The following is an 18,933-nucleotide window of genomic DNA, read 5'->3' as shown; positions in this document are numbered from 1 at the left end:
CAATACTTGTGATGTTGTGGTTGGCCTTTAGAGCTAGTTGTAGGTGTTCTTCAGTGGTCTCTGTATCTCCTCCAAATCTTGTTATTTCCATGGGTGAGCCCAATCATTGAGCTGCAAGAGATGATAGATGCACTGTATAGTTGTTGAGTTTTCAATAATATTGATTTTGCTGCTGACTTGCAATATAGTGTTTCTATTGATTTTCTTCAAAATATATTTAAGTCCACTGCATAATAGGCTTTAGCCCCCAAGACATGAGGCGGTTGTTGAATCATGCTTGATCCACTTTCTCTTGATGTTATTATAGAACTTCTATCCATTTTCGGATGCCTCCATTTTTTTTTATAACCATTTTACTTTGCTAGATTCGTGGAAATACTTCGCCTTTGCTGGAACCAACGATCTCTTAGGCTTTGCTGAAATTGAGGGTGTACTTAGCCTTGCTGGAATTAAGGATCTCCTCAGCTTTGTTGGGATCAAGGATCTCCCAGGCTTTACTTTCCTAGAGTCAAGGATCTCTTAGACTTTGCTGAAATTAAGAATGCACTCAGCCTTACTGGAATAAAGGATCTCCTCAGCTTTATTGGGATCAAGGATCTCTTCAGCCTTGTTAGGATTAAGGATCTCCTCAGCTTTGTTGGGATCAAGGATCTCCCAGGCTTTACTTTCCTGGAGTCAAGGATCCCCTAGACTTTGCTGGAATTAAGAATGTACATAGCCTTGCTGGAATAAAGGATGTACTCAGCCTTGCTGGAATAAAGGATCTCATCTACTTTGTTGGCATCAACGATCTCCTTAGCTTTGCTTTCCTGGAGTCAAGGATCTCCTAAACTTTGCTGGAATTAAGGATGTGCTCAGCCTTGCTGGAATAAAGGATCTCCTCAGATTTGTTGGAACCAAGGATTTCTTAGGCTTTGCTGGGATCAAGGATCTCCTAGGCTTTGCTTTCCTGGAGTCAAGGATCTCTTAGACTTTGCTGGAATTAAGAATGTACTCAGCCTTGCTGGAATAAAGGATCTTCTCAGATTTGTTGGAACCAAGGATTTCTTAGGCTTTGCTGGGATCAAGGATCTCCTAGGCTTTGCTTTCCTGGAGTCAAGGATCTCTTAGACTTTGCTGGATTTAAAAATGTACTCAGCCTTGCTGGAATAAAGGATCTCCTCAGCTTTGTTGGGATCAAGGATCTCCCAGGCTTTGCTTTCCTGGAGTCAAGGATCTCCTAGACTTTGCTGGAATTAAGAGTGTACTCAGCCTTGCTGGAATAAAGGATCTTCTCAAACTTGTTGGGATCAAGGATCTCCCAGGCTTTGCTTTCCTGGAGTCAAGGATCTCCTAGACTTTGCTGGGATCATGGAGCTAAGGAACTTGTCCATTTTGTTAACCTGCGCCATATGATATTATTATCAAGTTGCTGCAAAATTATTTAGCCCCACAACGTGAGGAAATTGCTTTGCTATGTAATTTACATTTCATCAGATCTCTTTGATTCACTTACTTCTCTTTCTTCTTTTTCTTTTTAAACAAGTGAAACAATATCATGAATTTTTTTTTTTTAAGAAAGAATACATTAGCCCCCAAATGTGGGGCCATTTCTCTATTATGTAGCTCATAGAATCTTCATTTCATCAATATATTTCATTTGTTCACTTCTCTATTTTTCTTTAAAGCAATGAGACAATATTATGATTGTTTAAATATTACTACATGACCCCCTGTTTTTCTTTTAAAAAGCAGGGCAATGATCCATTATGTTCAAATTGTAAAGCAGAGAAAATAATAACGCATAAAACTTATCTTGTGTTGGGAAATTCCCCAAAATTCTATATAGAGTCCCTCGGTAGAACATTTGTTGGAGGAACCCGCATTTTTGGGATCTTGATGTTGAATGCACTAAGAGGAACTTTCCTTCCTCTAGGTGTTTCCTAGCTTTGGAGCCGTGCTTGCGAAGGGACTGCTTTTTCCCTCTCCTTTTTCCCAGTCCCCAGTGAAGTCGCCAAAATGTGAGAGTGCTCTTTTCTTTAGCACACAGGCCCAAGGATCCTAGGCCAAATAGTTGTGTTTTGGTGGACTGGGCTTGGTTCACCGCAGCTAAATGGGGGCTGATTACGAACCAAGTTGTGCGCAAGTCACATAAATCTCCTCAAGGCAAAAATGCGATTCCTCATTTTAAAGAATTCCTTCACTTAGTACCCCGGGCGTACTGTCGTGGGATCCCGGGACGTACTAGGCCTGTAAGAACCTAGAATCTCTGGTTCTCTGCACTATATATATATATATATATATTAATACATATACATATATGTAAATGAATTTCATAAGGATGATTCAGCCACGAGGATCCTGGCCCCAATTCTCACAGACTTATGCTTTTGCACAAGACTTGTGGGATTTGGAACTCAAGTCTGAGTGGCTTTGCTTGGGCAGGGACTCAGCTTTACAAGCAAGAATATATATGTATTGAGCAGCAAGAAGCAGTAAAGAAATATGCAAAGTAATTGTTAGAAATTCTCAAATCAATATGAGATATTTCATTATTTTTCTTGATTGTGGATTACAAATGTGCTCACTAAGACGTGATACAAGGTTCAAATAAGCTCAAAAATTACAGACTTTGATGGCTATTCAAGCCTCTAAGACTTGCAAAGTTTGAATCCTTTTGAATCCAAGTATGTGCTATAGTGGCTGTTTCTGGGATACCGGGAGACATTCCTCTGTTTCTCTTAAATTTTACAGAGTTCTAACGACTCTGTTTTTGATATTCTTCCTACTGAAAATCCTCTGCCTTTCAACATGGGTTTTCTCTTCCTTTTATAGTGTGTTTTTTAGGGCTCCATGGTACTAGTGATTTCTCTCTTTTGCCCCTCAGAGCTTGTGCTGTGACAGTTGCTCAAGGGCTGGTCTCTTCCATTTTTCTCATAGTTTTCATCTTTTATTGCTGTTTCTCTAAAAGTCATTTGCTGACTTTCCATTCCGGGGCGTCCTCAGCAATTAGCTTTCAATCTCTCTTCTTTCAAGATTTCTCATTTAGCCGTTGGTGTTATTTCCTTGTTGTCATTATTCCCAAATAGTTGGAATCTTTTACTGCTGGGTTGAAAGTTCTCTTCCAGTTGCTTCCCTTTATAGTTCTTCATTCTGGGTTTCTCGATGTACCAGCTTTTTATTCATGAATTGTCACTCTCCAAGTTTCTGGTTCTTTGCTGTACCACTGGGTGCTTGAGAAGGACATATATGTTCTTCATTTATTGTATTTCGTGGTAACCCTTTTGAGCTGTCTCAATCCCACGTTAGCTGTGCTGCACGTCCCGAGGATCCCGAGCCTCTAGCAGCCTCTGGGTATCTCGGCCCAGTTCTTTCACTGGATTTTGCTGGATTTTTTAATGGCCTTTTTGCTGGAAATCTGAACATAAATTGGGCCTTAATGTTGATTCTTCTTGCTGCTTGAATTGGGCCTTCTTTACTTTTCATGGAATGTGAAATTTTAGCCTTCAACAACAAGTAGAAGGCCAAGATCGTTCAAATGAGACTATATAATAGGAGAAACCCACCAGGAGAGAGGGCCCGGGGGATTAACAGTGAAAGCACTGTAGCAATCTTAAGAACTCTTGTAACCATTCTCATTTAATATTTGCTAGAACAAAGGTCCTCGGATTGTGTCGAGAACAAACTTTCTTTGATAAACTCAGTTCATCTCTGTTCGATTATCATGAACACCATATTAATTGTTATCCATGCACTAAAACCTAGCTCTTTGACCCACTTTTTCCAAATTTATTGTACTGGACTCACTGGTCCAAGATCTCATACACCTTGGACTTGGGCTACAAAACGTGTCCCTACATTAACTATTTCTTAACTTTGCCAAAAAGTTGGAAAATTAATTATCGGAAATCAACAAAGCACTATATGGCTGAGATATATCATTTGGGTTACTAGCTCAATTGAGAATATCCATTGCTGATTTGGCATCTACTTCTATGATAATTTTGTGAATGTTACTAAGTTGAGCTCATCCCTAGCTAAGGCCCCAAAATTCTATTGCCATTGTGATTGTGGTTTCAATATTTTGGTAGAGTCCTTTGTTCCACAAACCATTGTCGTCTTTGTGATAAGTTTAGTGTCTTATGCTAGCTTAGCCTAGGTTCCCCAAAAACTGAACCTCAGTCTTTTGTTTTTTATTTAAAATTTTTAGATACAATAGAATTTGAAATCTATGACACCAACTCCTTAATGAAACCTAGTGGGGTTGACCGAGTAGTTGGACACTCGGTCTTAAAGTGGCTATCTTGAGTTTAACTAGGAGCTCTTTAGTTCAAGTCTGGGCAACAACACTTTGAAAAAACTTCCTGGACCAGCGATTTATCTCGCTAAGGGCCCACCCGTCACAAACAGTGATTAGTCTTTGGTTGAAAGTTTTGAGGAAACATTGTAGGAAAAAATAAAAATAAAAAAAATAACTCCTTAATGAATGCTCTTTATTATTAGACAAAGATACCAAATTTAGGGTGTTTCATTTTTTATGTAGATGCAATTCGAGCCTAAGTCGATTATTTAATAGCAATAGAGTTCATTAGCTTAGACAAAACTTGGTGATAGTTGTTTACACGTCTTTGATAAGAATATGGATTTGAAATGCAATAATATTGTTCATTTTTTTTTTTTTTTGTGGTGAATATACAATCATGTTATGTTTTTACAATATTAGTTGAGAGGATGAAAAAGTAGGAGGATAGAAAATGCAGAGAGGATATAAAACTTTTTTATTTTGTTGAAAATAAAATTTGTATAAATTGACCATCATGTTCCTATTAAATAAAATAAAAGATAACACATTATAATTTTTTTTTAAAAAATTATGTATTGTATAAAAAAAATAAAATTATGTATAGATAGACAATAATTAAAGTATAAAAAAAAGCATAACAAAATGTTTTCAAAAAAACAAAAGAGAACAAAAAGAAACCAACCAAAATTAATGAGAAAATAAACATATGAGCACCAAAAAAAAAAAAAAAAAAAAAGCTACACATCCAGAAAAAGTCAAAGAAAATAAAAGACGAAAAGAAAAGAAGCTACGTTCAGACAAAAGAAAAGAAGAAGAAAAAAAACCGTCACATCAAAAACAAAGATAAAAAAATAAAAAAATAAAAAATCAAGGAAAAAAGAAGAAGAAGAAGTCAACACGTTAGTAACAAAAGAAGAAAAAATGAAAGGAAAAAATAAAAAGCTGACGCATTGGAAATTTGAAGGTGAATTTTAAGGGTATTTACATAAGTTTATTTTATGAGTTTCTTTCTTTCAATTTTCTCTCTATTTTGAAGAAAATTTTTTTTGATGGATCAGAAGAGAAAACATTTAGACTTTACCATTTATTTTCCTTCACTCCCACCATATATTTTTAGTGAAGCAGATTTGGAAATACTATTCAAACCAAATGTAGAATGTTATACAGAAATGATTCTGGCTACAAAGAAACATGTCGGTGTTGGAATTTCAGGCATATTAAAAGTATTAATAACATTCACATTACAAGATCTGAATCTCATTATTATTCTCTATCAATTGGCATTTTGTACCCAGTAAAGTATTGATGCAGTAAAGAGGGATGTCCATTATGTGATTATCTAGTACAGATGTTTTAATACTCCCAATCTGTGGACAGAAATCAAGACAAAATGCAAGAGAAAAACAACTACGGTGTTGACAAACTGCCTAAATCCGAAGGGACTTTTACAGATTTTTTTAAGTGATAAGCACCGGCTAATAACCCGGTTGAATTGTTTAAGGCTCATAGTTAGATGTTTGACCCATTCATGTCTTAGGGTTCACGGGGCTGACTCCGCCTTTCGGAGCTCAACCAGTTCATTGCATTCCTATTTCCCTCACTTCGATGCTCCCCCTTTCTTTTTCTCTCTTCTTTTTAGTAGCAGCTTACCACAAATAAATTCATAATTTTTGTTGCAATTCTCTTACATAGCAGTCTATGATTAACTGTTTATAGTTCTTACATAAATTTGTCACTTTTTATCTATTTATTTATAATAAAAGTTGTGATAAAAAATGTGTTTTTTTTTTTGTTTTGGTGTGTGTTACTGAACTTTTTGTTTTAGTAAAGATGCCCTGATTGGTTTTCGTACTCAAAAGCATTTTTAATTAAAGGGAAGCACGTGCAATTACTGATGACATAAACTTTTTGACGAGATCTCAATTGACTTTTACTTCTATATGTAAACTTTGATTAATGAAGTACGGTTTTGAGTAATGAGTGAGGAAAGGAATAGTTTTCAAGATTTTTTTCCCCCTTTTTTCAATGGGTGTTTTCAAGCTTTTAGGTTTTAGGCTAAGACAAAGGTAAGCTTGGTTTATCTTTTTTATATTTTTGATATTGTACTTTTAAAAAAGATAAAATTTTTTAAAAATGTATTATAAAATTAAGTTTTTTGAAAAAGTTGAGTATTTGGTAAAAACTATTAATTAAGTGTTTGACTAGCACTTATAAAAGTAGCGGTTTAAATAGTAAATTATCAAAAATGACAATGTATATATAAAAGAGTTTATTTCATACTTAAATCAATTTTTCTTCATTCATTTCTAAAAACTACATTCATAATATTTTTACTACACTTTCACAAAAATCATTTGTGATAAATTGAAACTGATTTTAATTTGAACGTAATATTAAAATTATTTTTTTCTCATCAACATTAGCTAATAATAACCTACCATTTAAGATTTATTGTGAAAATATTGTGATAGTATTTCTCAATTTTATTTTCTTATTCTTTATTTTATTTTTCCCTTATTTCTTTTGTTTTTTTTTTCATCTATATTTCCTTCTTCTTTTTTCCCCATCTTTTTTCCCCCTCCACACACGTACCCTTACTCTTTTTTTTTTCTTCTTTCCTCTTTTCTCCGCACCACTTCCTCCAAACTCCAGACAGAGCTCTATTTCTTTCTCTTTCTTTTTTTCATTTTCCTTCTTCCTTTCTCTCTTTTCTCTTACCACTTCGTCTCCAAGTTTCTTTCCTTCTATCCCATCAAAACACACATACTTAAAGGTCACACACAACCATACCATTTGATTCACATCAGACGAAGATAAAGAGAGGGGAAAATCGCCAAGGGAGGAAAATCCCCTTTGTCGTCTGTTGATCTGCTTTGCCTTCACCACTGCTTGTCTTCCTCCCCACCGTTGCTTGATCTCTTCCCCACTACCAACGACATGCGGTAGAAATGGGTTAGATCGGTTTTTTTTCTTTTTATTTTATTTTTTCTTTTTTGGGTTCTGATTTCATTATTGGGTTCCTTTGTAAAATTGTGTTATAAACAAATGGATAAAATTGGGTTTTTAAGAAAAACTAGTGGGCAATTTGGAAATTTGCGCAACTTCCAACAATAACATGAAATGCGCTTCATTGCTTTTTTGCAATGGAGCTCCTTGTTGCCCTCAAGATTTGGGCTTTCTTAGCGTTTTGGAACAATAGACTTTCTATTAAGGGATTTACTAACATGTGTCCTTAAGGCATATATTGGTAATCAATTTTAAGAAACATTTTATGAAAAAACGAAAAAAGTAATTCACTGTTTGAGAAATGATATATCTACAACATTTTTACAATAAATCCTAAATGGCAGGTTGTTATTAATTGTTATTGTTAGGGAAAAAAAATAATCTTAGTGTTAGTTTCAAATTTGAACCAATAACAACTAACCACCTGTGATTTGTTGTAAAAATATTGTAAACGTAACATCTCTCTTCACTGTTTTGATAGCTTTTCAACTTCTTATAAAAACTTTCTCAAAATAAATAGTTAATGACACACATTAACTAGATCCTTCTATTAAAACACTTTTCCAAAACTACACTAAACACGTGGTTTAGATTTTTGGTAGCAAAAAGCGCTTTTTGGACCCCTAAAATTCGAACAAGCGCACACGAAAGTGGACTATAATTTCCCCACCAAAGCCAAGGGATCCCAGCGACCTATAGCTATAGGCCTTGTTAATATTAGATACGCTCAACTCATTCTAGATTTTACATGAGGAGGAGGAAAATATTTTCACCCGCCATTATTGTTCAAGAAACTATCTAAATCTAATCAACATCTGAGCTAGCTATGTCACATGCTATCATGTAGCACAACTTTTGAATAAGTAGGCCCTAACTTTTAATAAGGGTGCATAAACTGCCAATTATTTATGCTAAAAACAATGATAGTATCTCTCCTCCCGCGTAATGCTTCAGTAACATAGCTTCAAATCAATTTTGGGTCAAATTTTTTTCCATCTATTTTATATTTGAGCAATTACGACTTGATACAATCTAAAAACTCTAATCTCTTGAAAAATGCCTTTCACCCAAGCTACCCAAATTAAATCTGAGTGTAAAAATAGGATTTCACCTGTACCTCATAACAACTTTATTTTATTTTTAAACTTTCCTTAAGCTTACTGATATGGATTTGAATAGACTGCCGCCGCATCAAACTATGGTTTAATTACAAAAGAACAAAAACAAAAACAAAAACAAGAGGTTCAGTTCAACAGTTAGGTACTTGCCATAAAAAAGTCACAAAAACAAAAACAAGAGGTTCAGTTCAACAGTTAGGTACTTGCCATAAAAAAGTTGATTGAGATTTGTGACCTACCGTAGGAAGCTACTTGATGTGATCATACAAATTATAAAGCATCCAAATATCCAAGCAACACAGACAAATATCCAAGCAAAAAATCTTGTCTGATTTTTAGTGTTCACCTCATATATATATATATATATATATATATATTTTTTTTTTTTTTTTTGAGAAAGTTTCAATATATGGTGTACGCATTCACTTCATATTCTATTATTATAGTATGTCAGGTGTTAAGAATTTTTTATTTTATTTTTTTTTAAACTTTAGTAATTTTAAAAGAAAAAATAGAATAAAAGAACGTGCCATTAGATTGTAATTTAAAAGACCATAAGATGAAACACTCAAAATATGATAGAAGATATATATTCAAAAGTATATAACTAACAATATGTCGAACATCTAATGGTTCTAACCTATAGGGACAGTTGCACCATTCATTATGCACCCATTACGATCACATATTATATGGTGGATGAAAGCAATGGAAATGTCCTCTAATCAAGCCTTTAAATTGGAGAACAAGTATGAAAACTCTCATGATTTTCATAGCATAATTCTTATCAGAAGCCTTTTTTTTTCCCCTAATTTTTTAAGTATCAAAGCTACTAGCTGGGTTGGTATCACATTGAATCCATTCCACGTTCTTTTTATTATTGGCAGATGTTCAAGCTGCCTCAATTGGAAACCTTTGATGTATTAAAAAATACACTCAACGCGTATTGACCCTCTTGCATGTGCAAGAAGCTTAAAATGAGATTCTATGTAAGGCTTTCCCATCACTTGTGAGAACCATGACCCAATGGGAAAGGGTCAAATGCGAATTCTTAAAATGATTACTCAATTGATCATGTTTTATGCCATAAATTGAAGGTTTTACATATGGAGTCATCATTTTATTTAAATAAAAAGTAAAAATTACAAAAATCACAAATATATATATATATATATATATATTTTTATATCTTTATTCATTTGAAATTTGAAATTATGTTATCTTTCAAAAAAGAAATTAAAATCGAAAATTACATGATTTTTGGTACTAGTCACACTCTAATGAAAAGTGGCATTGCCAAATTTCCTAGTTGCAATATAAGAAACAAAAGTTACATGGATAGTTAACTAGTCTAACTTGAAATCTAAATTTGAAGGCTTAATTAGTTATGAAATGGGAAAGTATTAGACAACCATTTCACTTGACCTGAAAGACTATCGACTAGGGTTTAATAGCTAGCTATATTATGTTACACATATTCAAACAAAGATTCCATATCATGCCATCATCCTACAATGAACATATTACAAATACATTTTAACAATCATAAACATAAATCTTGTTCATCATATTGTTGGGTTCATGTTAAAGATTATTTTCATAATCACAAAATCATCATACCATTCATGTGTGCTTATCAAATAAAATCATACCAGGTCATTTTTCATCATGTTGTAATCTCAATTTTAATTAGCAGACGTTCAATCATAATTCAGCCATATCATCAAAGCACAGCATGTTATAAATAAATTATGTAGAAAACTAAAAGGGCTAGAAACTTACATGCCTCAGTTGCATGCACTACCTCACTTAAAGAATTTGATGGCAAATTACCGTTGAGGATGGAGGTTACTTCACAGGAAACGTTATTGCTCCTTCCTCCTTTGATAATCCATGAGCCTTTACCCTATTCCAAGTGAGGGAGTTGTGTCTTCACCGCCTCGAGTGTCGATCATGTCAACCCAACACATTCGGGTTTTGTCAATCGTGTGCCTTAGAAATGTCTTCAAGGATGTGTTTGGAGGAACTTATGATGGTTTGAGTGATGAATTTTTGAATTTTTTTTTTTAAATGGTTGTAGTGTTTGGAGATTAATTGTGACATGTTTTGGGGATTTTGTCAATTCATAGTGTTTAAGGTTGTATTGGATAGAAACGGTGGATTGTATAATGAGAGGTAAGTGAAAAAGCTATAGAAAATGGTATTTTCCTAGTCTAGGGTCGAGTACCTTGTAGAGAGTGATGTTAGCTACAAAAGTTTTGCATTCAACCCTATATCTCTCTCTACAATGTGCGCTTTTTCTCAGTTTCTAAATCCTTTTCTCTATTGATTCTTGACTTATTTATAGATGACAAAGTTTAAACACTTTGAATTTGATCCAAACTCTTCTATCTACTTATCTAACTCATATTATCCTCTAAGATGATAGATAATTTTTCCTGACTTTCATCATATTATTCTTATTAGAAGCCCATTTTTCTAACTTAAGTAAAGTAATTAATAGGCTGGAATCACACTGGTGCCATTCCGAATTCTTTTAATCCTTGTAGATGTGTATGTATAATTTGACTACGATTGAATCGACCTCTTCATCGGTACGCACACTAAGATAAAATCAACCAAATTAAACTCCTATTAATTATCATCATGGTCAGTGCAGTCTAGCAAGGGTGAAATGATGATAAAGGGTAAAAGGTAATTCATACAGATTTTGGGATCAACTCATGTCATATATATGTTGAGAAGATATAGATCTCTTCATAATAATAATGCCGATTGACTGATTGCATGTTACTCATGGTATGTCGTATTGTGAGGGAAACTGCGTAACGGACATTTTGGCAGTAATTGGATGCACGCAATCTATGAATTATTTTTGTCTATATAAGAGCACTCAAGACATATGCCAGACAATCTCTTTTCGTTCACTTTAGTTCTATATATATATATATATATATATAATTAAGCCCTTTTTTTTTTACATGCAAGAATTTTAAAAGAAAAAGAAAAACATTGTATAAATCAGCCTGTAATTATTCTCACTCTCACTTTTACCATTTATTAACTTGTATGATTGTGAGTAGGCATTATAACACTCATAATCACACAAGTCAACAAGGGATGAAATTGAGTTTGATCTCTAAAATTATTGTACGAATTCATACTGTCCACAAACGTACCCATAAAGAGAGGGAGTAAGAAACATGATCCGTTCAAACGGGGGCAAGGAAAATAGATAACCTGCTTCCGTTCTAGACTTCAAGTCGGCTCACCCAACTATGGATTCCGTAGATTTCACTTTTCACTATGTTTCAACCTTTTGAATAGGCTTCTATTCTCTCTCACACTAGAGTGGTACATGTAGACTTGACTGAAATTATCCTCTATACTATATACTCTTTCGCATTGTGACCTACCTTTCTAACTCTTTTATTTGCATGTCTAGGTTTATGCCTGTAAAATACAAAATTTTATGTAAAATTAGAGGAAAGCTTCGAACAGAATAATACTCGAGTAAAGATGCACGTTTTATGGTGCATGCGAGAAAAGATTTAAAAGGGTATATATAATATAGTCCCATCTTAGCATTTCTGGTGGCTAGTGGTTGATGTCATAGTAAACTTTGTACTGATACCATTTGCATAATCAAGATGTCAAAATCCTGATCGTTGGCTTTGGTATATCCAAGCTGACCTTTTTTTTCCAAAAGTTTCTTCTTTTGGTGCATCTAATTCTTTGAACAGCCATGGCCCAACCTCCTTGTTCAACCTCTATTCAGTAGCTATTACCATCTTTTCACAAAAAGAAAAAGTAAACTGCTTTAAGAGCTTTTTCCAACCATTTTTCTCTCTTTCATTAGAGAAAGAGAGAGAGTGATAAAGACCAAAATGAAAAGGAGACTTTAATAATTAATGGATGTTTTAAAAAGTGATACTCTCTCCTAAGTAGACCCTAATTAATCTTAATTATGCTTGTTATCAATGTTATGTGAATGGTCCACCCAAAAAAAGAAGAAGCAGGTACCAGATCTTTCAACCCTGGGAATATTATTATTATAGGAGGTTCACCTGCTTTTTTATGGATGAGTTATTTTATAATATTGAGGTCAGTAAAACTGCCACAAAGAATTCTTTTTTAAAAAAAAGGAATAGAAATTTAAAAAAAGAAAGAATTAGATGATGATGTTGGATGAGATGATGCATTTCCCATGTGTGAGGCTAGAGGTTCAGGGTGTCTGGGATGGAACAGCTTTGTGTTGTGAAGGAACAAAACCAAACCTCAAAACTCAAATATGCTCTTTGCTAATAAATCTAATGGCAAATCTGCAGCCTGATCTTGTCCACCTTCAAACAGAAGACAACTTGGAGAAGAATCATAGCACCATAATAATCTTAGTGTATTTTACTAACCATACAGTTAGGCTACAAGTAATGGACAAAGAAAGTGCCTACTAACGTAATTAACTACTACGTTAAGATTTAAGTTAAAATTGAAAAATTGAGATGTTAAAACATGTTTAAAAACATGGTTTAGTGTTTTCAATAAAAGAACATCAAGGTTTCAAATTCTCGCAGCCCTAACACTCGAATTAAAAAAAAGAAAAGAAAAGAAAAGTAGCATCTATTCATTGTGAATTAAGTTGAGTAAGGTAACAAACCACACTTCTATTTGAAGATTGCGAGATTCATGAAAACTCGCTCAAGCAATCATCTATATCAGACAAAAACTTCACTTGATCATCAACTTGAGTGAATTTTCGGAATTTGTAAGGTTGACTTTCAAACACTTGTGGGCATAATTGATTGTTTGGAATTTGTTGTTTTGATTATGTATTTATGTATGTGTTATTTGGCTAATTATTATTACATTAATAATATGCCTTAATTTGATAGTTAGCTTAAAACAAACATTAGCTGTAACATCGGGGTCTAAATTGGAAACTCCCACAAGCAGTGCCTAATTTACAAAAGGTTTGTAAAGTATACACTAATGGTAACTATTCTTCGATTTTGTAATACTTATCTATATCATTAAAATGAACTCACATGTGGCTGATTATGTCCGAGTGACTTTTCTTTAGAAAGATGTGTTCTTTTTATTGATTTGGATTGTGATGGATATCGTTATTGTTGTGTTGATTGTTAAAGTTGTTGATTTTCTACGTACTTGATAATTAACCCGTTACTTCATTAAATAGGATTAATATAGATTTTTCAAACTATATTAATAGCATTGTACTTTGAACCATGATATACGTTTGCATTGGTCTATAGTTATTACTGGGCCATGATCATATAAATTTTGAGAGCTCAAAACTTTCTGGGTGCATTTTTCAAGTATCTGCAACCACAGCAGATCAAAATTAATATACCTGCTAGTCAAAATTGAAACTGTGGAGCATTGAATGAAAGACCAATTTTCTTATCTAGTCCAATAATGAATGCTGTGATAAGATAGAATTAGGACCCAATCGGGACCCCCAAGACAATAATGCTCGTACTACATGTTAAGTTTTATTTAAGGTAGTGGGTATAATCTGTCTTCCTCTTTTAGACGTATTTTCATATATATATATATATATATATATTTTTTACAATTTTGAAATTGATCAAACAATCTTTCAAATTTATACAAATTTCAACTTTTTATTTAATATTTCACGAAATTAATACAATCAACAATGTAGGGAAGACAGTTGTACCATTTTCACATATAAGGGTTTTTCTTTAAAAAAAATTGTTCTTTTTTTCATAGACAAGGATGTAGCAGTAGGAGATTCACCAAAGTCATTAATCTATTACACTTCAACGAAACTGGTGTATGTTGATCAATGTGGAGGAAAAAAAACGTAACAGTTAGCATTAAAATAATAAGTAGTAAAAGAAAACAAAACCAATTTTTTTATGCTGCAAGTAGGAAAACAATAATTTAAGCAGACAATGTAAAGTCAATCTAAGATTGGAGTTCCTGCAACTTCTAACTCCACATAGGTGTCCGCTAGCAAAGATGCTATTCGCAGTATCATATATATATTTTTCCTTGTTTATCATTTATAGTATCAAACATAAATGTATTTCACCCAAAAAAAAAAAAAAAAAAAACATAAATGTGAGTACAAAGAGAGAGTACAAAACAGCGGTGAAAACATTTAATCATTTCAAGTATAGCCTTAATTAATAGTTGTGCAGAGCTGAACTTGTACAGAGAGCATTTTGGTACCAAGTGTTAGGTGAGCTGTTCATTTCTTCTACTTTTCTCATTTATTTTGTTTTCTTTTTTCATTTTCTTTAAAAACAATCTATAGTCACATGGACCCTGCGTCATCATAAATCTCAGTTACTTACCTCTCTTTCTTTCTCTCTCTCACACCTTAGGAGAGATGTGGTATTATCACCGTGTAAAATGATGAGCCACCATAGTGTTGATCTCCATTTATGGTGGAGAATTCTTGCACTTACTCTTCTTGTATTTGAATCTTTTGGGCTTAACACAGATGGTATTCTGTTGCTTTCTTTCAAGTACTCAGTTCTCAGTGACCCTTTGAGTGTGCTAGAGAGCTGGAACTCCAACGATGACACTCCATGTTCATGGAAAGGAGTTGCATGTGCAGCTCAAGGCTTAGCCAATACTACTTCCCCTCGGGTGTCTGGTTTAGCTCTCCAAAATTCTCAGCTTCTAGGTTCAATCCCTGCCAATCTGGGCATGATTGAACACCTCCAAAGTCTCAACCTTTCCAACAATTCTCTCAATGGGTCTCTTCCTTTCTCACTTTTCAACGCAACCCAGCTCCAGTTGCTTGACTTGTCAAACAATTTGATCTCTGGTGAGTTACCAGAGACCATAGGCCAGCTTCAAAACCTTCAATTCCTTGACCTCTCAGAGAATGCCTTGGCGGGAAATGTGCCCAACAATCTCACTTCTTTGACTAATCTAACCACTGTTTCTTTGAAAAACAACTACTTTTCTGGTGTTCTTCCTAATGGGTTTGAATCTGTTCAGGTTTTAGATCTGTCCTCGAATCTCGTCAATGGATCTTTACCTCCTGACTTTGGTGGTTCTAGTCTACGTTACTTAAACATCTCCTACAACAGACTTTCCGGGAAAATCCCACCAGAGTTTGCTCAGGAAATCCCAGGTAACGCCACTATTGATCTGTCATTCAACAATCTCACAGGACGAATCCCGGACTCTGAAGTTTTCATGAAGCAAGAGTCCCAATCATTTTCTGGGAATCCTGATCTGTGTGGGGAACGAACTAATCCTTGTCCGATTCCCTCTTCTCCTTCATCAGCACCTGATAATACCTCTGCCCCTACCTCTCCTCCTGCTATTGCTGCAATCCCAAAGACAATGAACCCAACCCCAGATACCATGTCACCCGGGTCATCTCAGCAAAATACGCAAAGTGGGCTGAGACCAGCAACGATCATAGGAATTGTACTTGGAGATGTTGCAGCTCTTGGAATTCTTGCTTTGATTTTCTTATATATGTACCACTTAAAGAAAAAGAAGAAAGCCGAGAATGCACTGAAGAATGAAGCTAACGCTACAAGGGATAATTGGTCATCTTCATCCTCTGAGTCAAGAGGGTTCACAAGGTGGTCGTGTTTGCGAAAGACAACTGAAGGAGAAGAAGGCTCAGAGGCCTCAAACTCTGACAACGAACAAGAAAGGCAAAGCGGTCAAAAGATCAGTCAAGAAAATCAACGGCAGCAAGAGCAGGAACAAAGCAAAGGAGGGACGCTGGTGATCGTTGATGGGGAGAGAGAACTTGAGCTTGAGACACTGTTAAAGGCTTCGGCTTATATATTGGGTGCCACAGGTTCGAGTATAATGTACAAAGCTGTGCTTGAAGATGGGACTGCACTTGCGGTTCGAAGAATTGGTGAGAGCAGTGTGGAACGGTTCAAGGACTTCGAGAACCAGGTCCGTGTCATAGCCAAGTTGGTGCACCCCAATTTGGTTCGAATTCGTGGGTTCTATTGGGGGGTCGATGAAAAGCTCATCATCTATGACTTCGTCCCCAATGGCAGCCTTGCCAATGCTCGTTACAGTAAGTTCATTCTCTCTCTGTGTGACTGTCTGGGTTTGTTGCGCACGTTAGCGTGATATTATGGGTGTTTGCTAGGGTGCACTTTGTGAACAGTGAACACAACGTTGACGGTGGAGTAGGTAGCTGAACTCTGTTTTTAATGCGTAAGAAGTCAATGTTTAGCCCTCAAAGTCTGATAGCGATACACGTACCAAAATGTCGTAATTCGAAACACACAGTTTGCATTTGCATTTATTTTAGCCATACACACAAAAATTGATAATACCAATTGCACACAAATGCTAGGTCATTTACTCATTACTAACATTATTTTTTTTCTTTTGCTTAGCAGTTACATCGCTAATAATATGAACACTAATAATTATTTTGTTTATTTGCTTACCAGTTACCTCGCTAATAATATGATCACTAATAATATGATCTGCCACATCAATTGTTTGTGAAATTTTTTTGCCAATTATATTTGATGGATATAAACTCTCTTTTCTCTGTGTCTTTTTTGTGTGTGGCTACTTTAGTAGAAAACGAAATGACCTTATTTTAGTGACACCTTTTGCTCAACCACGGATATGTCAATTGGAAACTGATAATGGGAAAGTGGAATTTCAGGGAAAGTGGGTTCCTCACCTTGCCATCTACCATGGGAGTTCAGGCTCAAGATAGCAAAAGGTGTGGCCCGCGGGCTTGCACACCTCCACGAGAAGAAGCACGTGCATGGAAATTTGAAGCCTAGCAACATTCTCTTGGGCAATGATATGGAGCCCAAAATTGGTGATTTTGGGCTGGAGAGGCTCGTATCGGGTGACACGAGCTATAAGGCCGGAATATCGGCCCGAAACTTTGGAAGCAAGAGATCCACGGCCTCAAGAGACAGCTTTCAAGATCTTACAATTGGGCCAAGCCCAAGCCCAAGTCCTAGCTCACTTGGGGTATCCCCTTATCATGCACCTGAATCGCTTAGGAGCTTAAAGCCCAACCCAAAATGGGATGTGTACTCGTTTGGGGTTATATTGCTTGAGCTTCTGACTGGGAAGGTTATAGTTTTAGATGACTTGACCCAAGGAACTGGGATTGTGGTTGAAGATAAGAGCAGGGCTTTGAGGATGGCTGATGTGGCAATCAGAGCTGACGTGGAGGGCAAAGAAGAGTCCCTCTTGGCTTGCTTCAAGTTAGGGTATGGTTGTGCCTCTCCAATCCCAAATAAAAGACCAGCAATGAAAGAAGTCCTACAAGTTCTTGAGAAAGTCCCATCCCCAACTTCATCATCACATTATTACGGTCCCTAAGAAGATAGGACACTTTTGTAGAGAGAAGTGTATGTATGATTGACTAATAGGGTTGTCATTTGGTTCAAAGTTCTTGTTGTAATTTCGTGAGGTCATTGAATAGATCTTGTTGTGTGACACTAATTTTCCCTGCTAATTTTGGACTCACTTTCAGTCCATTCCCTTTTTAGAAACTAGGAAGGAACCCTTGGATTGATACTTTTTTTTTTTTTTTCTCCACCCTAGAAATTACTATATGATGCTAGTCTCTTGTCTTGTCTCGTGTTAATTGATTAAATAAAGTATGTTTTTGGGCTTTGAGTTGGCCCGATATTAGTGAAATAATTAAGTCATTTTACAATGTACTACTATATTAATTTGTTGGACTCCGAGATTTTTTTTTTGAGAATCAACATCAAAAACTTTTATTAACTAGTTGCAGAATCTAAAACAACAAGCTGTTCTACATCAGATGAAACATGCTCCATTCACACTAATAAAGGAAAAGAAATAATAGCTCTCTTAGCTAAAGCATGGGCAACATAGTTTCCCTGCCGCCTAGTATGAGAGAAAGAAAAGGTTCTGAGTGAACCCACAATAGACAAAGTGTCTTTTATAATCTGACCAATGGACGGGTGGCTCCAATCCACTGTCCGCAATGCCCTGTACACAACCTCCGAATCCCCTTCAAATTCCAATAAAGATATGCCCAATTCCATAACAAATTTTGCCGCCTGTCTTGTAGCTAAGGCTTCTAGCTAGAGTTAGATTCTCAAAAAAAAAAAAAAAAAAAAAAAAACAACAACAACAACTAGAGTTACTATCGTTATACTCCAACGGGTAATCAGCTTCTGTGCAACATTTAATAATGATGAACTCCTAGTCTAATCATACATTTAATGTGGCATTGTCCATGTAACACATGTCCTGAAAAAATTAGTACTCTTTCCCAAAATCTGTAATCAACGGGTCAATAGTGAATTTTTGTTTTTTTTGTTTTTTTTTTTTTTAACCAATAGTGAATGTAAATCTAATGCTGGCCAGTAAATAAATAAATAAAATAAAACCTAATGCTGCCAATCAGAGGTGAATGTTGATAGAGCCTAGCCAATCAGTAATTCATGACTCATTAACCTAATGCTTTTTTTTTTTTTTTGTCAAGTGTCATAATTTTCTTTAATTTATTTATTTTTAATTTTGGATAAGTTT

The 18,933-nt window shown here is 35.1% G+C and overlaps 1 protein-coding gene across 1 annotated transcript; it reads left to right on the top strand.

The window, feature by feature from the left end:
• Positions 1-14,718: 14,718 nt before the first annotated feature.
• Positions 14,719-17,881, top strand: LOC126732829 (probable LRR receptor-like serine/threonine-protein kinase At4g37250). The gene is made up of 2 exons (XM_050435863.1): positions 14,719-16,459; positions 17,069-17,881. The coding sequence occupies exons 1-2, from the start codon at positions 14,809-14,811 to the stop codon at positions 17,743-17,745; spliced, it is 2,328 nt and encodes a 775-aa protein (XP_050291820.1). The 5' UTR covers positions 14,719-14,808; the 3' UTR covers positions 17,746-17,881.
• The last annotated feature ends 1,052 nt before the right edge of the window (positions 17,882-18,933 follow it).

This window comes from Quercus robur, chromosome 6 (assembly GCF_932294415.1).
Source record: "Quercus robur chromosome 6, dhQueRobu3.1, whole genome shotgun sequence".
NCBI lineage: Eukaryota > Viridiplantae > Streptophyta > Magnoliopsida > Fagales > Fagaceae > Quercus > Quercus robur.
This window is presented reverse-complemented; position numbering and strand designations above follow the sequence as displayed.